A 24261-nucleotide genomic window follows, 5' to 3' on the forward strand; every position below is an offset into this window, starting at 1 on the left:
GGCAGGGGGTGCGGACTTACAGGAGCCGGGCCTCCCTGAGACAGAGGCGGGGGCAGCAAGGAGGGGCAGGCAGTCGTCGTCTTGCGAGCAGCCGGCCTGGATGGCCCGGAGGTAGCTGTGGCTGCGCATGCGGAAACAGCCGGGCAGGTCCAGGGCGTCCACCGCCTGGGACTCGAGCTCCCCAAACACGGACCCGCACACGGCCTCCAGCTGCTGGTTCAGCTCCTCGCTGAGCTGGTGACAAGGGCCAGAGGACAGTTATGAGGAGGACTTAGGCTCAGTGAAACCCTGACCCGAGAGCAGAGGCAAAGAAATAGGAGGTTCCCTCGGCCCTGGGCTGCTCCCCGGCTCAGTCTTGGGGCTTCATCCTACACTGAAATACCCTCACCCCACCTCTAGGGCACCCTGGTGCTTACAGCCACAGATGGCTAAGCGCCGGGCAGCTAAAGGAGAGGTGGGCAGTTTGAGCACACCCTGGGGAAGAAAGAGCCCTGAGATCTGCCTGGGCAAGGATTGCGGCTAAGAAACCCCCGGGGGCAGGTCTACTCTGTTGTGCGAGCTAGGACTGACAGAACAACCCATCTGTGCATTTCCCAAGTGTCTCCACGCCATCTTCCTCCGTCTACCTAGTCCTAGCCCCTTGGAACAAGGCACCTGAGAGCAGCCCCCCTGCCCAGACACGAAGGATAGGGGATAACTCCACATGACAAGAGTGACGGAAAGCGTCCTATAGAGATACATTCCGAGTGGCAGGAGGGAAATTCGTGGGTAAGGAAGGGATGGAGCAAAAATTACGCAGCTCAGAATGTTCTAAACTGTCCCCCGCCCTCTGCCCACAAACCCCGTCCAGACTTGGCCTGCTCGTCCCTCCCTTACTTTCATCATCCGGGAAAAGCTCACTCATTGCCAGGGGCGGTTTTGGTTTTTGTTTCCCATACTTTGTGATCCTTGGTGTTAAAAAAAAAAAATCAAAACCAGTAAGAAAGAAACCAAACAGGGTGACCCGGAAGCAGAAGTGATTCTCCACGGGCGGCAGAAAGAGCAGCGCATCCGTGTGCAGCCCCAAACTGGGAAGAAGGTGCCCATTAAAGAGAAGACGCTGACCGGCAAGGAGATCGAAATTGACATTGAACCCACGCACAAGGTGGAGCGAATGAAGGAGCGTGTGGAAGAGAAAGAGGGATCAACAGCGCCTCATCTCCAGTGGCAAACAGATGAATGAGGAGAAGACAGGAGCGATGACAAGATCTTAGGTGGCTCAGTCCTCCACCTGGTGTTGGCTCTGAGAGGAGGAGGTGGTCGTCTTAGGCAGTAATGGGCCGTGTTCCCTCCTCGCCCTGTCACTCGACACCATAGATCCTCTCATTCTCTGGGACCCCAGAGCCACTGTCCCCTCCCCTGGATGCCCAGCCCTGTGTATCTGCTGGGGGGCAGGGGGACTGTGAGGATCCCAGGATGCAGTGGTTCTGGTCCCAAGGGCTCTGCTGGCTATTAGGTTTTAGTTTGCGGTCCTGCGTGCTCCTCTCTCACGGCTGTGTCCCTGCTTGTCAATAAAACATTTCCTGGCCTCCTAGGATCTCTTTTGGAAGGAAGGAAGGGAGGAAACAAAATGTTGCTCATGGTTCCGTGTTGCACAACACTGACCTCAGACTACACTTACCACAGTGAAAGAACAGGCCCGAACGGGAAAAGGACAGGCGGAAAGATGGTGCCGGAAGTAAGCTCTGTACCCACGGGCACAGGCAACAAGGTCCTGTGCATTGCTTAAGATGGGGGCACAGTTGACCCTGGGCTTCTGAACAGCCAAAGCAACGAGTGGTATCCTTGGTGATGGCCTACACAGGTTGTGGCGTGAGAACCAGCTGGCGCTGCCACTTCCTAGCAGTGGTATGGCCTTGGGAAGCCATTGAACGTTCGTGTACTCTGGTTTACTCACCTGCAGAGTGGGAGTGGTAGAGAGTGGGGCCAAGATGCTAGGGCTATTGAGAGGACTTAAAGAAAAACATAGGAAGCATGAGGTGCATAGCACCCACATAGGCACTCATTCATGAGACCCACGGAGGCTCCTGTCACTGCCTCCCAAAGAAACCCCACCCCCACCCCCAGTGAATGATTACCTTGAGGTCAATGGATGAGGGCCTCAACGTGGGCAAATATCCCAAGCTGTATCTTGTGGCATCTTCTTAGGAAAGATGCTCAGCATCACATTTCGGTGTAATCAATGGAGGCCCTAAAGAGTGGCTTGGTCCATGTGTAACATGTAGCTCAAGGTTCCCTTTACTTGGCCTCCAAAGCATAACATGATTTCACTAGAGCCTCCCATTGGAGAAAGCAGAATTTCCATCCCTTTCTCCTGACGGGTAAACCAAGGCTCAGAGAGGATAGATGAACTCTCCAAGGATGCCCAACGGGTATGTGGTGAAACCAGAATGAAATGCCAAGTTGTCTGGCGCCCATGTCGGGCCACCTGAGCATTAGAATCTCCTAGGAAACTTTGAAACCTGTGTTTACTCAGGTCACCCCTAGAATCCGACTACATGCCTCTCTTTGCTTTGGCTACTTGAAAGCTCAGAGTCAACTTTTCCGAAGGTTCATATTCAGAGATGCCAACGTATAATTCCAAAAGACTCTCCAGACATTCAGGGAAAAGCTGGAGAAACTTCATTCTGAAAACTCAAGAGAGTGTAAGTCATTAAAAAAAAATCAATCCAGGATTCTGTGAAAACAAGTACCAGTGGGCACTCAGAGTTGCTAGGTTGCTTCCTGTAGCTCAGAAGTAATCTAGCTCCTACTCTATCTGGGTCAACATCATGTTACTCCCAAACAGAACCAATCCAGCCCAGAGGGGCTCACTTGGACCAGAGGGGAAATGATCTAACTCCCGCTCTGAGGGTTCTGGTCTCCAGCTGGAAACCAAGTGTGGGCGAGCCCTTCCTGTGCACATCTGGGTCCCCAGCACTCTGCTGGGTAGAAAGCACTAGGTGTGACATCGAGATGCAGTCTAAAACAAGCCACTACCACCTAGTCAATTCGGACCCAGAGTGATCCCACAGGGCAAGGGAGAGCTGTCCCTGGGGGTTTCTGAGACTAACCAGTTAGACCCACAGAGCAGCTGGTGGCTGCAACTTACTAGCCATGTGGTCAACAGCCCAACCTGTAACCACGACATCACCAGGGCTCCTATTAGGTGTAGCCACAATATTCACGAGACCTCTTTTTCCCAGGGATCGAATGCTCTTGGAATCCTACTCATGACCATCCAAGGTGACAACTGTCCACTGCTACATACCCCCTATCACGACCGGCCACGAAGAGTTTCTGGGGATTCAACAAGGGATGGTAACAATTCCTATCAATGAGCCCCACAGCAAGTCACCCGCCTCCATGGGTGATTATGTAGATGCCACTGGATGGACATTTGCATAATCATCCACAGGCAAGGACTCGAAGGAAGCACACACTCATAGGAAGTCTCAAAAGAATATTGTACCTAAAATCATCATGACTCTATTAAGATTATGAAATTATAACACGGTACTATGAATTCTATCACCCCCCACCTCTTTCTATCAAATTTTCCCCAAATCCAGCTTATAAGAGGGTACTGTTAAAGAGTCCCCTTGAGGAATGAGATGCTTAGCCTGTCTCCAAACCAGAATTCAGAATCAGCAGCCATTTGCAAAATCATAGAAAATCCCTCGTGTGGATCAAATTGAAAATGTCCATGCTGGAGTTGGTGGGTCCAACTGAGGGCCAAGCAACATTGTGTGTTTTTTATATATGCTATTTAGTTTAGATAACATTCTGAAGGCCCTCCCATTCCCAAATGCTTTAAAACACTAGATGAAATACAGCAAACATTGCTTTGTATGCATAGCTGAGCTCACAAGGAAGCAAGAGAAGTTCCCAGGGGACAAAAGCAAAGAAGAGACAGAAAATCAGAATATTAACTGGGTGAGCCAATGCTGCAAGCAGCACAGTAGGGTGGGCACAGGGGGCAGAGGTTGTCGGTCTAAGTAACCACAAGAGTTGGGTTTTAACACCACTCGGACACAGGGGTAAGGCGTTGGAGCCACATGAAGCAGGATATTAGAAATGAGAGCCTGCATAAAGCCAAGTAAAGAAAAACCTTTGGTGAAAAGGTAAACTAGAAAACAAAATTCCATCATCAGCACAGACTGATGACATGGAAGCTGGTCTGTACGCTTGGCTCTGGATGGAAAGTGGCAAAACTCCTAAGAACATATCACCACAAATTGGCACAGAGTCTATGTATACAGCCTGCATGAACAAGGCCTCAAAATCAAACATTAACTTCAGATGGTCCTAGACCAGGAATACTCCTAATGGAAGCAATTGTGAGACCTTTCCTGGGGAGCTTCCTCCTAACTCAGGCTGCTCAGGATTCTTAAAGACAAAGCTCCACTAAAGAGGGGCTTCCATTGGGCTCTGTGATAGACAGGCTCTAAGATGGGCCCTAATGACCTGCATCTCTTGCCGTTCACACCCTGAGCGATCCCTTCCTCTGGAACGTGGACTGGCCCCTTTCTCAAGAATAGAATATGGCAGATGCAATGGGATGGCATTTCAGAGTTAGGTTAAAAAAAGACTTAGTCTCTCTCTCTCTCTCTCTCTCTCTCTCTCTCTCTCTCTCTCTCTCTCTCTCTCTCTCTCTCTCTCTCTCCCTCCCTCCCTCCCTCCCTCCCTCCGTCCCTCTCGGAGTTCTCCCTCTTGGGAAAGCACACTGCCATGTGATTCACTCTATGAAGAGTCCCACGTGGCGAGGGGCTGATGTCTCTGACCAATAGCAGCAAGCATCTGAAACTTAGGGTTGCCAAAAGCCACACGAGCAAATTTGGCAGCGGATCTAGTCAAGTCTTGTGATGCAGATACCTTCATTATCGCCTCGTGAAACATCTGACTCAGGTGGCACCCAGCTGAGCTGCACTCAGATTCCACAAAGTTTATGGAAAATAATAAGATCACAGACAACTAACAGACGTCCCAGAAGCAGAGACTACATAGAATGTGGAAGCGGCAATATTTGATAAGATGATGATAGTGGTTGAGAGTTTTCCTTATTTAGGATTTTGGGAACGACAGTGTAAAGAGAATACTAAATCTTATACCCCAAGACAACTATAAAACTGGACAAAAGTGTCTAAAACAACCACTTCTTCACCCTGATAATTGGCCAAGGGCACACAATAAAGCACCTAGTCAGGAAAAGTACTCAACTTTAAGCCAGAATAGTGATGTCCTTGCTACGACTTCTCCTGTTGCTCAACCCTTAGGCTCTAATAGCACAAAGCTCCACCAGATGGGGCAAGCTACGAAAATCAGCTGCGTGACGCCACTGCCAGAGGGCTCGCTTGACTTGTAGCACTGTCAGCTAGCGTGTCTACATGGAGGACTCGCAGCTCTGCTAACTTAGAGTCCGGTACTGCTCGAGGCAAGCAGTGGACAGGTGGGCGAACTGAAGATTTAATGTGCAGTTCCGGGAGATGAGACAGCCCTAAGGGATGTGTATGAGAAGCTCTTCACTCCTCCCAGATTGACTAGAGCCATGCACATGAACGGCAGAGAATGGAGAGTCCTGTGCCTCTATGATGCAGTGAATTACTTCATATGGCTCTTCCGGTCCTAGTGTAACTCATACCAACTGTCATTTTGGATGGTTCAAAATAGACCTGACAGGTCCAGGTAAGAGAAGGTGAGGGACAATGCAAATCGTTTTACATAATTCGGTTGTGAGCTTCTATTAACAGAGCTAGTCATGATGGCAGACATTTGGATGTCTTGAGGATGGGTCAGTTTTGCCCTCCTGGTGAGTGTACAATAAGCTATCTCGGCAGCAGAAAGGAGGACTCTCACTATGACCAAGAGTTAACAAACAGTGGAGCACGTCCTTTGGACCCTGAGATGCCTGTACATTGAACCTCTTCAATCCAGAGCCAGGAGGCTGTGCCACCAGGGAAGGGCAAAGAACAATAAGGAAGGTGGTAGAGGACTTGCAGCAGCAGAACCCAGAGCCAGAGTATAAGGCAGAGCAGTGGGGGTGGGTGTCCCAGTCCATGGAGTGAGAAAAGCTGAGTGCTCTCAGGAGGGGGCTTGCTTGGGAAGTGGGGTGTCTCCAAGCATTTCATTGGGAAGCTAAGCCTAGTGACCCACAGAGCAGAGCCAAGCCCCTTCAAGTTGAGCCTTATGGTGGAGTCGGGTGCCCTGTGGGCATTTATCAACAATGCTAAAAGATCTTTGTAATATAGCCAGAGCAGGGCAGCGGCCAGGCCAAAGGACTACGGGTCAGAGAGAGACTTGCCTGCAGGCACAGTCGAGAAGAGGCTCTCAACTGGAAGAATGGTGTGCTGAACATTTCTGATCCTGAATTGTACCTGTTGACTTCTCTAAAGTTACATAATCTGGTGTTGTTTGAGAGGATCATGAGTGAAGGGGTGGAGCCTGGCCTGTCAATCAAGATATAACCAATGAAGCCTCTGTGTGGGCATGGTCTTCTCCTGAGAATTCTGGGAACTCCTGGGATTCCTCGTTGGAGGCGGGAGCCTCTCTCTCTCTCTCTCTCTCTCTCTCTCTCTCTCTCTCCCCCCTCACTTCCTGGGAGAAAATGCACCTGACAAGACACATGGAACTACACTAATGCCCTGACCTGGAGAAGCCATACGGAGACCGCTGCCAGCGCTGAGATGCTTCTACCACCACGGGATCCACAAGACTTTGCACCCACTGGCCTGTGATCTTCCTGTATTTGGCGTCATTGCATGTGTTTCATGAGTCTGAAGAGAACTTTATAGATTGGTATTGGACATATGGGCTAGTATCAGACTTATGGACTTGATCTGGACAGGTCAGGGATGTTTTCTCGATATTAGCTGCTCTTGTATGTAAAATTCTTTCCTATATACGTATATGTCTTATGAATTTGTTTCTTGAGTCCACCCAGACTAACACATCTAATAAAGCACATCATCATGAGTATGCTCTGTGCCTCCTATGGGGCCCCTGAAATGAATTCTCCACCTAATCTGAGCAGCAGGCTGCTGTGAGAGAGATGGTTGCTCTCGGCATTGGCGAGGAAACGCGGAGGACGGAGGCACATCTCACCTCAGCCTCACAGAAATCAGCATTGGGTGGATGCTCTGTCTCTTCCTGCCCCCTTATGAAGTCAGGGGAGGTCAGAAGTTGTCCTCCATATTTTATTTCATAGCCACCCACACATACCTGGCCAATGGAGACTGTGCACACATGCAGAGGAGACATGAGAGAGCCTGGGCAGATTTTAAACTGGTCAGAAATGAGCACTACCCAGCCTACACATAGAACTATACACAGAAAGAGGATGCTCCTACTAGCCCGAGATTGTTAAGCACAATCCTGGGCTGACTACGAAGCTGTATGGCCACAGAGACAACCCTGAGGAAGCCGGTCTTAGCATTAAAACCAGAAGAACAAATACAAGCGGAGACACATCTTGCACGAAACAGACTTCATAGATTTCGTCCAGGCAAACAAACAAAGGAACAACAGTTTGGAGGCATAAGAGATCCAGAGTTGCTACAGTATATGATCTAAAAATATTTCGTATCCACCAAAAATTATGGGACATGCAAATAAACAGGAACGTGTGAATGTCTCCAAATGTCGACTCTATGAGACGAAGATTACAAGCAGTCATTATAAACATGTTTAGAGCACTAAGTAAACCCTGTTGAAAGTAATGCCTGACAACAATGACTCCATTTGTAGCGAATCTGAGAACAAAGAGACCGAAATTATAATTTTTAATTAACCCAATTGAATCGCAGGAATGTCTGGAGTTCCTCACAATAACATAATTGAAAGTTTTTCCATAGGGGATCAACAGAAGAAATGACATTTGACGACAGAGCGGTAGAAATTATACAACCTGAGAAATGGGGAGGAAAAAAATGGATAAACACAGATCTTCAGAGACCGTCGATTCCTGTGAAGATTGGCCAGTTTGGAGAGGCACAGGGGCAGTTCTAAGCTGCCCTGTAAGCTCACTCACTCTAAGTCAGAACTGACTTGATGGCTGGGGGAGTCATGCCCCAGGGGGATGACTGATAATGTTCTCTAACACTAAGTGACAAAGACGTCTCCAAGTGAACTAAAGACACGTAAACTACAGATGCATGAGTGAATTTTGGGGCTTGCATATTTAATTCTGACCCCAAAGAAAATTAATTCTTAGGACATGTCCCTGCTTAATGCTCGACCTCAGTGAAGAGTTCACTGAAGATATGGGTGCTATAGCAAAGAGTAGTGAAGAAACTAGATGGTGCCCAGCTAGCAGAGAGAAGAGCATCTGGGGTCTTAAAGGGTTGTTTCCAAACAAGCAGCCATCTAAGTGAGACATCAACGAAGTCCACATGGAATGAGCACATGAGCCCGTGTGATCCCAGGATTGTAAATAATATAATCCATATCAAAGGAGGGAATGGCATCAGAGTTTAAAGTGTGAACACCTGGTTTGCACCTGGATGACAGTGGAAGCCCAAAAATCCATTTGCAGGGACCGCACATGGATTTCACCTCTGGTGAATCCTCTCTGATCATAGTTGAGGGGTGTGACTAGGCCTGGTATCAGACAGACAGCATTGTAAAGTTGATTATGGCAGATGTAGTGAGGTCAAAATGTAGCACCTTATCACTTGATTTCCCTTTGAAACTGCTTCAAATTTTCCAAAAAAGCGAAGGGGAAATATATGTGGATTAAGCCCCTGGGGAATCCCCTCTGACTACGAACCAGGATGTGAGCGCCTTGCTAACAAGCTAAATTCACTGGAAAGTGGGTTTGTTACGGATGCAGTTAGGTTAAAATTTAACATGCTATCATTTGATCTTCTTGAGGATCCATTTAAATTTGGCCGTTTTTAATACTTTCTGCTTTCTTTTCAATTGAGATTTTTATCTGTTTTACTTTGTTCTCCTTGTTAGGATTGTTGTTGTTGTTTGTTTCTTAAAGTTTTTCTATATATGAAATCCAGGATAGGAAAATCTATAGAGACAGTAACTGGATTAATGGTTCCTTGGTGATACAGCAGGAGGGGTTGGGAGGAAATGGAGAGCTAATAAAATGAGTACAAGAAGGAATAAAATATTCTAAGACTGATTGTACAACTCTTCCTGATGTGATTGAACTATTTAATTGTACTATATGTGAATTATATGCCAATAAGACTGTTGGTGGAGAAAACAGAGCCTCAGAGACCTGTGAGACATTGAGCATGCCAAAACACATGTAATGGGAGTCCAGACGAAAGAAGAGAGGGGAAAAAAAGGGGGGGGGGAGATTTGAAGAACTAATCACCATAAAGTTTTCAAATGTAAGAAAAGCATTATTCTACCGATCAAAGCAGCTCGGTGAAACCAGAGCAGGCAACACAGAAAGATCCACATGGAAACACCTAGCAGTAAGAAACCAGCCTGCAGTGAAGTGAGATTACTTAGTTTGGCTCTTATCTGCACAGCCCTTGTAACAGGGTGAGAATAGCAGTTACTGGGATGGGGGAGGGGGATATGTAAATAGTGTCAAAGACTCTACAGCAGAACTGGTCAGTTTTGCCAATTCACTGAGTGAGCCAACACAGAAGCAGGAACACAGGAAATCTCACAACCATCAGAAAGAAGAGCCACCAACAGAACACAGGTGAGATCCCTTTTTGCATCGGTAAAGGCAGCAGAAACTCCAGAAGCCTCAGCAACACGAGACAGAGCAGAGGAGCAACCATGAAACAAAGTGGGCAGGCCTTACAGAACAAGGAAAGTTGAGTGCCTTGGGCCAGGATGCTTGGTCTGTAGATTAAGGTAGGTGCCTCTGGACGTTATCAGTGCTAAAGGAGCTTTGAACACTTGCTTAAGCCGGGCAGAGGCGAAGGGATCCCAGGGCTGAGAAGTTGAGGCTGGGGCCTGCCAGGATGGCTAAGAAAATGTACATTTGTCGATTTGAGGATTAAGAAAGTAGGGGTGGAGTCTAGCCTGTCAATAAGATCACAGTCACTGAGGCCTCTGTGTGGGCATGGCCTTCTCCTGAGAATTCTGGGAAATCCAGTATTTCCTCCTTGGAGGCAGGAGAGACTGTCTCTGCCACTTCCCTGGGAGACACTGCCACTGACAAGACACATGGAACTACCCTAATTCCCTGAGCTGGAGAAGCCACATGGACCTACCCTGATGCAACCAGTCCTCTGAAGCTAGAGAAACCACAGAGAGACCCCTGCCAGTGCTGAGATGCTCACAATGCCATTGGATCCAAAGACTTTCTACCCACTGGCTTGTGATTGTTCTGCATTTGGCATCATTCCATATGCTTCGTGAGTCTGAAGAGGACTTTATAGATTGGTATCGGACATATAGGCTAATATCGGACTTATGACCTAGGACTGGACTGGGTTAGGATGTTTTCTTAATGTACAATTACCCTTTATATAAAACCCTCTCTTATATACATATGTGTGTTTCTTTGGATTTGTTTATCTAGTCAACCCAGACTAACACAAGTATGGACACAAGAACTGTATCCTTACCATTTTGTAACCTGTCACTCAAAAACTTCCAGCCTAGAGTTGCAATCTTGAAAGCTGCTATGGGTAAGAATCACGGAATGAGGCAGGAATCCTCGTGCGAAGATGAAAAGGAGACACAGCGTCGCTGTACCAAAATGAACCGGTCAACATTCCACAGGTTGAGCAGGTAGCATAGGACCAAGAGCAAAGGGTGCTGAAGGAAGATGAAGTTCAAGCTGCACTGAATGCATTAGCCCTAAACAAGGTTCCAGGATTTGATGGAATACGAATTTAAATGTTTCAACAAGCGGATGAAGCAGTCACTCATCTATGCCAGGAAATTTGGAAGACAGCTACTTAGTCAACTGACTGGAAGAGATCCATATTTGTGCCCATTCCAAAAATGTAACCCAACAGAATGCTAACTATAGAACACTATTATTGATATCGCATGAAAGTAAAATTTGGTGAATGGGAGGGGTGCGGGGGGGGGGTCGGGAGGAGGGTGAAAAGTTAAAAAGAAAGTGACATTTTTCTGGAGATCATCTGACAACAGTTGCAGCAACACGTTAACAGGGAGGGACCAGAGGTTCAGGCCGGATTCAGAAGAAGACATGGAGCAAGGGATCTCATTGCTGATGGCAGATGGATCTTGGTTGGAAGCAGAGAATACCAGAAAGGGGTTTACTTGTGTCTTATTTACTATGCAAAGGCATCTAACTATAAAGATCAAACTAGGGATAATCTTGAGAAGAGTGAATTCCAGAAAGCTTTACCGTGTTAATGCAGCACAGAACAAAGGAGTACTACATGGTTTACACTCAGGAAAGCCGTGCATCAGGATTGTGTCTCAGCGTAGCAGCCAATGACTACCCATCCCTGTACTTATCTGGTCTGTATGCTGAGAAGACACTTAGAGAAGCTGGATTATATGAAGAATATGGCTCTGGGACTGGAGGAAGGCTCATTAACAACCTGAGATATGCAGATAATACAATCTTGCTTGCTGAAAGTAAGGAAAACTTGAAGCACTTGCTGATGAAGATCAAGGACTGTAGCCTTCGATATGAATTATGACTCAATGTCAAGAAAGCTAAAGTCCTCATAACTGCACTGATAGGTAAAATGATAAATGAAGAAAGGTTTGAAGTTTTCTATGATTTTATCTTGCTTAGAGTCACACTCGATGCTCATGGAAGCAGCAGTCCAAAGAACATGTTGCATTGGGTAAATCTGATGCCCAAGATCTCTTTAAAGTGTCAAAAAGCAAGGATTATTCTTTGTGGGCTAAGGTGCACCTGACCCAAGCGATGGAATTTCCCATGGCCTGATATGCATGTGAACGCTGGACACTGAATAAGGAAGCCTGAAGAAGAACGGGTGCCTTTGCATTGTGGTGCTAGAGAAGAATGCTGAAAGTGCCAAGGACTGCTGAAGGACAAACCAACCTGCCTTTGACAAGGGAGGCCAGGGTGCTCCTAGGGCAAGCATGGCAAGACTTCATCTGACATACTGTGGACATGTTATAGGAGAGACCAGTCCCTGGAGAAGGACATCATGCTTAGTAAAGTAGAGGGGCAGTGAAAAAGAGGAAGGTCCTCAACGAGATGGACTGACACAGTGGCTACAACAATGGCTTCAGGCATGGGAACAATCGTGAGGATGGCACAGGACCATGTAGTGTTTGGTTCTGTTGTGCGTAGGACCACTGTGGATCATAACCAACTCCATAACCTCTAACAAACAAGAGTACCTCAAAAACCAGGCTCAGTGCCATCGAGTCAATGGTGACTCACAGCAACCCGATAGGACAGATGAGCCCCTGTGAGTTTCCAAGACTGTAACTCTATACAGGTATAGAAAGCCTCATCTTTCTTCCAAGGAGGGGGCTGGTGGTTTCCAACTGCTGACCTTTCAGTTAGCAGCCAATGCCTAACCATTAGGCTACCAGGGCTCCTTCCCACATCAATTCTCTATAACATGAGTGCTATCTGTTGCGAGTTCTGTGTGGCCTCTGCAATGAATTATTGAACCCAGCAGAGTAGGATGCTGTGGGAAGAACTGTTGGTGTCAGAGTCGAGTAAAGAAGGATGGAGAGTGGGGGCCTTTCTGACCTCTGCTTCACCAGAGTCAGCCTTGGGCAGCTTTGGAATTGGATTCTTGGTCTCCCTATGAAAGTCAGAGGTAGTCAGATGAGGCATTCATGCTACGACAAAATCCATTTCATAGAGAAAAATAATATAATTAATAGCTGACCCCTCTTCAAAAATCATGAAAGCCAGAAAGAAGTGCAGTGGCACGGTCAAAGTGCAGGCAGGGGGAAAAAGTCAACCAAAAGTTCAGTGTCCAGCAAAACTATATATCCCCCAAAAGAATGATATTCCCAGATAAACACATGCTGAAGAATTTGTTGTTGATAAAATCTGTCTTACAATAAATACTAATGAAGTGCACTGTAAATGGCAAATATAAAGGTAGATTAAAAAAACTTGTATAGATGTATTTTTCTCAAATCCGTTAAAGGACACAAGATTGTACAAAACAATAATTATAATACCATACTGTTTGTAATACAATGTATGTAGTATTTATTACAATCATGATACAAAGAAGAGGAAACAAAATGGAGGTCTATTGGAGCTATGGAGCAATATTTCTATATTTTACCCAGAATGAACTTGATAATCCAATTTCACATGCCCATTTAGTTCATAGGACAACCACTTAGAAAGTGGCTCAAAAGTATAGTGAAAACTTAGCAAAGGGGTTGAAATATTACACCAAAAAATTATCCATCAATGGGGAACAAAAGAACAAAAATTATATGAGTTAATCTAATCAGATCAATAATCATATTGAATATGAATGAACAAAACACTCTGGTTTACAGGTAAAGATTATTAGACTAGATAAAAAGCAAGATCCAACTATATGCCATCTACAAGAGAACGTCTTGTAACACCTGTGTTAATTTATATGGAAGATTATCCATTATTAAAAAAAATTAAGTACCATTACAGGTTACAGTGGGTGAACCTCGAAAACATGTGAAGTGAAAGAAGCTGGGCATACAGGTCATCATATATTGTATGATATATTTGTAGAAGAAATATCTGTAATAGGCAAATCAATAGATACAGAAGGCAGATTCTTGGTTGCTAAAGATACAATGGGGAATAATTATCTAATGGGAAAAGATTGTTCTTCGAGGACACTGAGAATGTTTTGAAACTAGGGAGATCTTTCAGTGGGTTCAAGGTCCAGGAGATACCAGGGGGACCCTCATTCATCAGCCCTCATTCTCCCCACCCTTTCAGTACCCCAGAGACTGCTCAACAAAGTGGTTTGACCACAACTCCATACGCAAACAGAAAAGAAGTTACAACACTGTGAGTGTTTTGTAAATGTGAATTGCACATATGTAGGTTGCTCATTGCATATGTCTTTCACCTGAATTAATGCAAATTTAAAAAGAGATATACTTTAGACTCAAAACACAAATAGGCTGAGCATAAAGGATGCCATATACACAGCAACCAGGAGATGTTTTCCCAAATGAACTGCCAAAAGATACAAATCCTTGTAGCCAGGGTGCACACAGGCCCACGTATCAGAGTGAAAATGCAGGACGTCAAAAATAAAGACAAAATCTTAACGGTGACCAGATAGAAATGAAAATTATCTACATGGAAAGATAATTGGACTGGCAGCAGATTTCTCAAAAGCAATAATAGAAGACAAAAGATTAAGGAATACCTTCAACACACTGAGAAAACAAATGTTGACCCAGAATTCTCTAAGAAGCTAAACTATATTTAGTGAGGGTAAAATACTTTTTTTTCATTTTAAAAATGGAGTTTTCTGCAGACATTTACAGAAAACATTTACTAAGGGATATGAAGAATTGTATCCTTTCGCTATATGCATCCAATCTAAATTCTGAGCAATAAACGGACACTCTGGATGAAGAAGAACATGGCATCAGGACCGTGGGAGGGTTCATTAGCACCCTGTGATGTGGAGATGACACTTTGCAGAAGCACTTATTAATGAAGATCAAAGCCCCCCTGTCTTCAGGATGGATTCCATCTCAATGCAAAAGAGGAAAAGAAAGCTCTCACAAACGGAGTCAATAGACAACATCACGATAAATGGAGAAAAGACGGAAGGTGTCAAGGATTTCATCTGACGCGGCTCCACAGTCAACACTCATGGACGCAGCAGTAAACAAGCCAAATGACATAATGCATTAAGCCAATCTGCAGCACAAGACCTCTCGAAAGTGTCAGAGAGACAAAGGTGTCCCTTTGAGGAAGACTGAGGTGGGTGTGACACAAGCCACAGGATTTCTCAATCACCTCACATGCATGTGAAAGTTGGACACTGAACCAGGAAGACTAGGGAAGAATCGATCCTGGAATTAGGATGGGAGTGACGCATAGTGACAGTACCATGGACTACCAGAAGAACAAACACATGTGTCTTAGACAGTGTCCCTTGGTGAACGTTTATCTCACATCCTCTGGATGTGTAATTAAGAGACAAGTCCCTGGGGAAGAAGCTCCAGCTTAGTTAAGGAGAGAGTCGCAAAAAGAGGAAGGTCTTCAACCACACGGATGGATACAGTGACTGCCACCATGGGCTCACACGCATCAGGAATTTTGAGGATACTGCAGGCCTCGACAGTGCTCCATTCAGTTGTACATAGGTTCTCAGCGAGTCAGCTTTGACTCCACCGCACCTAACAACAACAGGACCAGGCCCCCTGCTGGTGCTATGGGTTAGGCATTGGACTAAAGCCAGTCGCTCAAACCCACTAGCAACTCCAGAGTGGACAGACGAGGCTCTCTGCTCCCATAAAGATCGACAATCTTGGAAACCCTACACAGGACCACTAGGCGTTGAAAGTGAGTTGATGGCAGTGGGTGTGGCTTTTGGTTTCGCAGCCCCTATGCATCGGGTTCTTGTGTAGCCTTAGATTAGTGCAAGAATAGACGTCGAGCCTTTCACAATGACTTTAAAACTGCACAGGCGACAAGTAAGGGGGATTGTGGTTAAGAATGTATTGTGAGTAGGGGGTTCGTTCGCTCCAAAGTGAGGGCAAATTTACATAATATTAAATGGGAGGTAGAAGCTGTCTGTAAACCGCGTGTTAACTGCCTGTATCTGAAATGGGAAGGCAGGGGAGCAGGATTTCTTGGGGAGAGAAGAGTATCTACAGCGCGGCCCTGGCTGTCTTAAGTGGGAGTCGTCTATTAGACATTCAAGTGAGATTTCAATACATAGACAGAGATGCATGCCTGCCATCTTTGCAAGGGCTTGGGTTGGTGATATGAACTTGAATGTCACCAAACTCTAGAGCGTATTTAAAATCACGAGAGTTGATGAGGACCCCTGAGGAGGGAGTGGGGGCGGGGAGTCCAGAGATTTCTAAAGGTCAGTGTTCCGATTCCAGAGTACTGAAGAGGCCTCCGGGATGGAGACGGAAGGTGCACAGCCAGGAAGGGACTTGAGGAGAAGCTAGAGTGTGGTTGTCCCAGAAGCCAATTGGCTGATGGAATTCCAGGAAGGAAAGAGTCACCGGTTGTGTTGGGTACTGCTAACAGGCCGAGTACAATGAGGACTAAGCATGGATTAGTGGGTTTGGCAACATGTTCTTTTTTCTGTTGTCACGTCCACTCCCAACCTATGGTCACCCATGCAAAATGGAAGGAAACACGGCCAGTCCTGCGTCATCCCCATAAATTGGTTGCAGATTGGACCATTAAGTCCTACAGGGTTTCCCTTGGATCTCCTTTTTGGAAGTAGACGGCCAGACTTTTCTCCCTAGTCTGTTGTCCAAGTCTGAAAGCTCTACCAACACCTGCTCAGCACCTTAACCACTGCTAGATGGATGCATGATGGCTGTGCGTGAGGTGCACTGGCTGGGAATTGAACCCTGGTCTCCCACACAGAAGACAATAACTGTATTTGGGAACCACCAATGGCCCCATGTAGGCTGGTCTGATCAGATTCCCTCAATTGGGAAACATACCAAAGGCACGCAGGCTGCAGCAGTGTACAACAGGAGCGTCGTCTTTGGCATTGCTTTTTTTGCATTGCTTTTTCTTTTTCCAGCAAACAGTAAAAATAGCTAACCTTTATTGAGTGCTGGCCATGTGCCAAGAACATTATTATGATGCCTATTTTTAAACAGAGAAAGTGGGGCTCAGAAAAAGTCAAGTAATTTGCCCCCAGGTCACTTAGTCGGTAAGTAGCTGAGGTGGAATTCAAACCCATCTCATACAGTTAATTGCTAAACTGTGCTGTCTCCATTTCGTTTGAGGGGGAGAAGGTTTTCTATCTATAACTCTGTATGGAATTCACATTTATCAAATACCAGGCACTGTGTGAAGATGGCACAGGATTAGGCAATGTTTCACTCGGATGTACATAAGGCAGCCCTGACTTGGAGCCAATTCAACAGCCAAGAACCACCGCCACCGCCTCGTGTTTCCATATAGCTTATCACTGAACTGTCACAAACCCCTGTGCAGTAACTCTCACTACTATTGTTCTGCACACAAGAGAAGGTAGTTATGAAGGAAAGCGTCTTGCTCGTGGCCAGCCAGGTGGAGGCAGAATTCCAGCTCAAATCAACGCCGAGGGCTCGGCTCTGTCTGTCTTGTTTGGAAATTAGCCCCACCTTTTACACGGAGGTGCGTTGGGAGCATTCGGGTCAGGCCCAGGCTGGGGAACCTCAGAGAATTGATGTTGCGCTTACAAAATCATCACTTTAAGGACACTTAGAGGGTTGAAGAGACGTGATTCTCTGAGAAGCAGCTGCATGAGTGCCAAGTCAGCCTTCCTAGCTTCCTGGGATCCAGATCTGAAGTCTCTCGATAAGAAATCCTGATTCCCATGGCCTAAGCCGAGGATGGATGGAATCCACCCCTTCCTTCGGATGTCCAGGGCCCCTGCATACCTGTCCAGTGGTGAGGGAACGGGTGTAGCCAGGGATGGAGCTCCGGGGATGGATCCGGGGTGGGACACAGCAGCTGGAAAAGTCAAGATTCTAGAATCAGAACAGGGTTCAGCTAGGAGGTGTAGGAGGGGGAACTACAGCACTGGGGCTCCCCCCATGGAGCCCCATGCAGAGTTCTCCCCAGGGTCCCTAGTAGAGATTCTGATTCCCCAATGAGGTACTTTGAAAGGAACATCACCAAGAGTCCCCTTACCAAGACGCAGCGTGAGATCTCCTAGGCTACCCAGGCCATCCCCAGGCTACACACATCTCCTGCAAGGGCCCACCATCAGCTTCCGGTACCCCTCCCCACTGCCCCACAATATGACCCCATTCTTACTTGAGTCGGGCCTGGTCCACGCTGGAGGAGCGGCGGGCGGTGAAGCGCCGGGCAGCTGCTTTGGGAGATGTCTTGGGGCTGCCATCGGAGTCTCCACTCTCCTCGTCCCCCATGGCTTTGATGTAGCTGCCGCTCCGCATCCTACGGCAAGGAATCTCCCCATCTTTGCCACCAGTCGGGTAACCCCCCCAGTCATCTTGCGGCACCTGTGGGGACAGGGCCCTCTGTCTCTGAGACCCAGTCCTACTAAAACTCGAATCAGAACCCTTTCTCCCCACCGCCAGCAGGAGGTGCTCTGCTCTGATCACACCCAGAAGCATGCAGCTGTAGGGTCAATAAAGGTAAGGCCTCTGGCTATGCCCCCAGGCTCTCCTTCACAGGAAACCATGTGTCCTCACCCTCCCCAGACCTTCTGTGCCCTAATTGAGAGGCACCTCAAGAATCGACTGCCCCCTTCCTTCTTATGAGGAGCCAGAGAGGATTCTGGGCAGGGGTGTGACACCAGATGTATGTTTCAGAAAGAGCACTCCAACCATCCGAGCGGAGGATGGATTGCAGAGGGCCAGGGCCAGGGCAGAGCTCAAGTGGTGGCAAGGAGACCTATTAGGAGGTGGATGCTATTCTCCAGGCAAGAGATGATGAGGCCTAAATTAAGACAATGACAATGAGGGGGATGAGGAGGAGATGGAAATGAGAGATGTTAAGGAGTTTCAGTGAGCTTGATTAGACGTGGGGGATGAGAGGGTGGGGAGGAGTCGAGGATGCCTGTTAGGTTTCTGGCTGAGGACCTGGAGGCTGGTGCTGTGCTCACGGAACCACAGACTCCTAGAGAAATGGTCTTAGCGGGAAAGGTGATGGAGTCAGGGTTGAGGGTCTGGCGTTTGGCATGGAACTATCGAGCAGGGAGTTGGGTTTGGGGTTCTGGAACCCACTGGGAAGATCTGGGCTAGAGGGGAATATCTGGAAGTCACGGGCAGCAGCTGAATCGAAGAGTGAATGAAACAGCCAAGGAGGAAGAAGAAAAGAGAGCCGGGGAGGGATCCTCTGACATTTAACAAGGCCTGGCAAAGAAAGAAAGAGGAATCTATGAAGTTACGTGGAAAGGAGTGGGCAGAGGGGTAGGAGGGAAGTCAGGAGAATGCCATGTCATAGAAATAGGAGGCATTTTGGAGATGAAAGAAGTCGATAATGTCAAGTGCCACAGGGCATTCAGAGGTCAGTGACTTGGGCCCAGGAGTTAGACAGATTCAAATCCCAACAGCCCCATCACTTGCTAGCTAGATGAACTTGATCAAAATTGAGTAATATGCAAGCCTCAGTTTCCTCATCTGGAAAAATAATAGTGATCACTACGCCTATATCATAGGATTGTTAGGAAGAATAGATCAGCCAAAATAAAATGCTTAGCATATAGCAAGTGCTTAATAAATCTTTGCTATTATTAATATGAGCATTGGAAAATACCTTTTGAGGCTAGCACTTCGGAGAGCAGTGCTACCACCACCAGGGGATTCCAGAGGAGAAAGACTACAGAGAAAGGACGAATGAAGGGGAGGGAAGAAGTAGAGACTGTGTTCTAAGAACGTGAGTATGAAGAGAAGATAGTCTATAAAAGGGCACACAGAGAATGGAATGGAGTCTTCGCCCCTGTTTTCCAGGGAAAGAACCAGTAGAGGGAAAGATGGTTTCTAGGTGCCTAGGTCAGGGAAAGATGGTTTCTAGGTGCCCAGGTCAGGGAAAGATGGTTTCTAGGTGCCCAGGTCAGGGAAAGATGGTTTCTAGGTGCGCAGGTCGGGGAGACAGGTCCTGGTCGGAAGAGCTCCTAAGGGGATGATCCCAAGGTCATTGGGGTTGTTTCAGCTTAGCGTTCCCTTTGAGACGGGAGGGGAAAGTAACTGGGAATCTAGAAAGGTCTACAGGAGCGTGGCCAGGAAGGAGAAATTGGCCTACATGGCTGGTCCCCACTGTGAAGAATGAGGTGCACGTGAAGGTGGCAGGGAGAGGGTGGGAAAGATGGAGAAGATGTTTGCAGAGCACCTGCCGGAAGGAAAAGGGTGAGTGGGGTGAGGATGTGGGCTCTGGAGGAGGTCAGGGGTCAGGGAAGGCATGAGATTCACAGATCACATAGAGTCTGGGAATGGGACTAGGTGAGGAGACCAAGAGAATGCAGATCAGAGATGGGACTGGGCTCTGCAAAGCCCCCCAGTCCAGACACAGGGTTCCACAAAAGAACATCCAGTGAAGGAGACACGGGCCCAAGAACACTCCAGGAGGTCATGAAGGAAACGGGCTCAGGGTAGAAATCGGGCGGGGGGGGGGGAGGTTCCAGAAGAAGGTTGATGGAATGCTGGGGTCTGATGAGAGAAATGAGCTCTCCATAGAGAAGCCTAGTCTAGTGGAGCCAGACTCTCCTGCGTTTGTACCAGGGAAGCAGAAGGCTGTTGGGAGGCTCTCGGCAGCCCGCCCCCCCACCCCCACCCAGCTCACTTTCCGATAGAACCAGACTTTCCAAGGCTGACATGCTGTAGAATCTCAGACCTTGGGTGGCTCATTCCCCTGCCCCATACTCTCTGGAGAGGAGCCACAGGCAGGTCGAGAGGCAGGCCAGCAGATGGGACAGCAAGGACATGCTCTGCCTCACTGCAGGGTTCTGGCTCCACAGCCGCTGCAGAGCTCCTTGCTGCTCTGCAGGACACTGTGAGGCGCATGCTAAGAAGGAAGCCCCCGGAGGTCATGGCAGCCCTGGAGAAGCAGCGGGGAGCTGTAGAGTGGCATTGACGCTCCAGAGCTGGCACGGGCCCCCGTATAGGGGTGGAAGTGTGGTTGTATACTCCCCAGACCCCTTCTGCCAGAACCTTCAATTCTCAGCTTAGAGAGCATCCCAACCCAGGGAGGGTGCCATTCAATTCCAAATCAGAAATCTCCACTCCTAGAAGTCTCTCACCACCCCTCTGTCTCTGATCCCCTCCTGCTCCTAGTAAGCCTTGTATGCTCTCTTGGGTTTGCGGAGCGTTCCCCAGGGAGGCTCAACCGCGTGCACATTTTACAGGCAAAACCAGTAGCGCCCAAATGACAGCAATGGTCACACGTAGTCTCCAGTCCCCAAACCTTGGAGCATGTGTAGTCTCTTCCTAGAATGTCATTACTCTGCTGGACCAAATCCATATCCACCTCGAAGCCATTCCTAGTCACGTCCAGCCACCATCCCTCCAGGTAGACGAAATGCCTTCGTTGTGCATCACAAAGACCAGGACTCTGCTATCACAATCCCGTCACACTGTCCTCTACCCCCTCCTTAACTGCGAGCGCACCCCAAGCAGTACCTGTGTCTTCCTTTCTGGATTCAGGGCACCCAGGAAGTCTCAGTGAATGAATGGGGGACAAGCAAGAGGCCTGTGAGTGTTGGTGATAACCCGAACCACCTGTAGAATTTGTACTGTTTTTCTCCCTACCCTCTAAAACTTTCGGAGGCCTCATGAAAGCAGACCAGAAGGTTTGGGGAGCCTGAAGCAGAAAAGGAAGAAATAACAGAGAGATAAGCTCCTGATACCTCGTCAATGAGGAGATGGAGAGGGGACAGGGAGAATGGGTAAGGGTGGAATGAAGGCTCCTGAGAAGAAGGGGTCATAACTCCGAGCCTCACCACAGAGGTGGTAACACAGGGTGGCCGTGTCCCAGCTCTCATATGCACCATCCCAGGAGGCCCTGCCTATTACTGCATATGGGCTCAGGCTTCAGCATACCTGTGTACCACACAACCCAGGAGACAGGGCTCTCGGCTAGCCTCTACAGCAGGGATTCTCAACCTGTGGGTCACGAAACCCTTTGGAGGCCAAACAACCCTTTCACCGGGGCCACCCAATTCATAAGAGTAGCAAAATGACAGTGATGAAGTAGCAGCGAAAATCATTTTATGGTTGGGGGGGGGGGTCACCACATGAGAAACTCTATGCAAGGGTCGCAGCATCAGAAAGGTTGAGAAACACTGCTCTACAGGGTAGCCCACTACCAGCACCCCACCACAAAAAAATGCCAGCAGAGGAACCTTTGGAAAGAGGAACCGTTGTGTTTTTGTTTTTTTTCGAAGGTCAGCTTGACCTTCACATTCAAACAAAAGCTGGATCTGTCTGCGGTGCACAAAAAGGGATCCGGAGAAGGCCTGGGGCGGGAGATCTGTGTCCGAATGCTGATTCCAAACTCAGGAGAGGCTACAACCAGGTTGTCTGACACTCTGTTGTCTGGTGTTGACCCTCAACCTCACCCCTGCTTCACCCCCACCAGACAGGCCAACATAGATAGTCCACAAGGGCACATCAAGGGGAAGTCCTTCTGGCCCTGACCTACCACGTCGGAAAAAAAATGTCATTGCACACATGGGGAGATGGAGGTCCCTACAGAAAAAGAGGAATCTCAAGACAGCACCACAAGGTTATCCCTGCCTCTGTTAAATGGGGTAGCAGACCCCCATTTAGCCCTCCCGACTGCTCCCTGGGTGACAGTGCTGGTGAGGGCTGAGGACCCTGTTGCCCACCCGTACCAAAGCCTCACCTGCAGATAGTGGTAAGTCCTGGCTTTGGCCTTGGTCTCTGGACCCAGGAGGCCCTTGCCTGGCCCAGACCCTGGATAGCCATCCCGGCCCTGGCTGACCATCATGGTATGCCAGGCACTTCTCTTGACTGATTGTCCATCCAGTGACATGGACATGCCAGTGCAGGCAAGACAGCGGCCTTCTGACCCGCCTGAGCGGCCCCTGAAGCTCAAGTCCCGGTACGACCCATCTGGAGCCTCCAGGCAGAAGGGCCCACCAGGCTCCCCAGGGGGCTGCCCGCCCACCAGGAAACCACTATCGCTGTCCAGGTTGTCGTCGGAGCTCCACCAGCCTGCCACCTTGGTCTGGTGTCTCCCATCCCCCTTTCGGTCCTTGCTCTTGCTCCTCTTGCTGTGCCGGGACTGGTGGTGGTGGTGGTGGTGATGGTGGTGGTGGTGGTGGGAGCTGTGAGCGCCTCCAGAGCCGGGGCCAGAGTAGCTGTCTCCCCCAGAGCCCCCTCTGCCCTCAGCCTTGGGCCCATTATAGTCCCGCTTCCCCGGTGCCTCCAGAGAGTGGGACTTGGCAAAGAGCTTCTGCACAGAATGAACCAGGTGCCGGATGCGGCTGGGGCTCTCGCTGCGGGCCTCGGGGGTCGTGCCAGCCCCCGGTCCTGGTCCAGGCCCAGCCCCTGCTGGTCCTCGCTGGTAAGGGAGCGTGTGAAAACCATCTTGTTGTACTGGCAGCTGCTTTTCAAACTGGTCCAGGAGGGTGGGAGGCAGGCGGGGGGCGCCCTTGCCCTGTGGGTGGCCCACACAGTCTTCACAGGTGTCAAAAGGGCCCTGGCCGGGGTACATCCTGGGGAAGGTACTGCTACCCCCCCCAACCCCACCCCCTCCTGGCCCGCCCTCAGGGCCTACTGATGGCCCCTCACTCAGGCTCAAGGGCCCTTCGGGAGAAAGGTGTCCCAGGCCAGCTCTCTGGGCACAGAAGCGGGGCTCGGTGGAGAAGGCCTCCCCGGAGCCCAGCAGGTACGGGGCCCTGGCAGCTGGGCCCACGTCCATATGCTGTTGGTCAGCAAAGCGGGCTGGGCGGGGATGGCTGCCTCGGTCGCCATGGTAACCCCTCATGGCCTCAGCAAAGGCTCTTCATAGTGTTGGGGGCCAGGCCCCAGGATCCTCCTAAGAAAAGAGGGAGAAGGGGATTTGAACAACAGGTCACTTCCCGTAAAACCCCCTTCATGAGGTATTGTTTTCCACATTTACTGTCACTAATTGTGCTGTCTTTCCACAAATAGGCTTAAAAAGCCCTGAAAATAGGCAGACTACAAAGAGACACTCACAAGGCCACAAAATAATCCCATCATTCACCAAATGCTGCAAATTTGATAAATATTTATTCACAAGAAAGAAATGCCCTCAGCCAAATGGGTTTTCTAAAATCCTTGAGTTACCCAAAATGAAAGGACACCCGAAGAGAAATATAAATATTCAAAGGAGCCAGCCATTAGGTGAACTAGCTTTTAATAATCTGGCTTTGGGCAAAAGGATCCAGAGCTGGCCCCCTTCCCAACCCAGCTACCCAGTGCTCCCAAGAGCCGGGCTTCAGCTCCCAGCAGCCATGACCAAAGCAAATCCTCAACCCAAATCCAGTACCATTCCACAGAGAAAGCCCTCCCCTTCCTTCTACGCCCTGTTCCTCCCATGTGGCTGCAGGCTCACACTCCCTTCCCTTAGGACTGAGATAGGAATGAAAACCTCAGATGACTCCTTCCCTCCTCACCCCCCCAAAAATCAACTCACTACTATCAAGTCCATTCTGACTCATAATGACCCTACAGGACAAAGTGTAA

At 48.6% G+C, this 24261-nt stretch overlaps 1 protein-coding gene and 1 pseudogene across 1 annotated transcript in view; one reads left to right on the forward strand and one right to left on the reverse strand.

The window, feature by feature from the left end:
• Positions 1-23539, reverse strand: part of DLGAP3 (DLG associated protein 3) — a 42753-nt gene extending 19214 nt beyond the window's left edge. The window contains exons 1-4 of the mRNA XM_075539098.1: positions 22433-23539; positions 17885-18090; positions 17506-17578; positions 21-234 (exon numbers count right to left, since the gene is read on the reverse strand). Coding sequence (XP_075395213.1) covers positions 21-234; positions 17506-17578; positions 17885-18090; positions 22433-23539 — 1600 coding nt within the window. The remainder of the gene's footprint in view (positions 1-20; positions 235-17505; positions 17579-17884; positions 18091-22432) is intronic.
• On the forward strand, positions 425-1315 carry LOC142428827 (ubiquitin-like protein NEDD8 pseudogene; annotated as a pseudogene).
• Positions 23540-24261: the final 722 nt, after the last annotated feature.

The sequence above is a fragment of the Tenrec ecaudatus genome, chromosome 1 (genome assembly GCF_050624435.1).
Source record: "Tenrec ecaudatus isolate mTenEca1 chromosome 1, mTenEca1.hap1, whole genome shotgun sequence".
Lineage (NCBI taxonomy): Eukaryota > Metazoa > Chordata > Mammalia > Afrosoricida > Tenrecidae > Tenrec > Tenrec ecaudatus.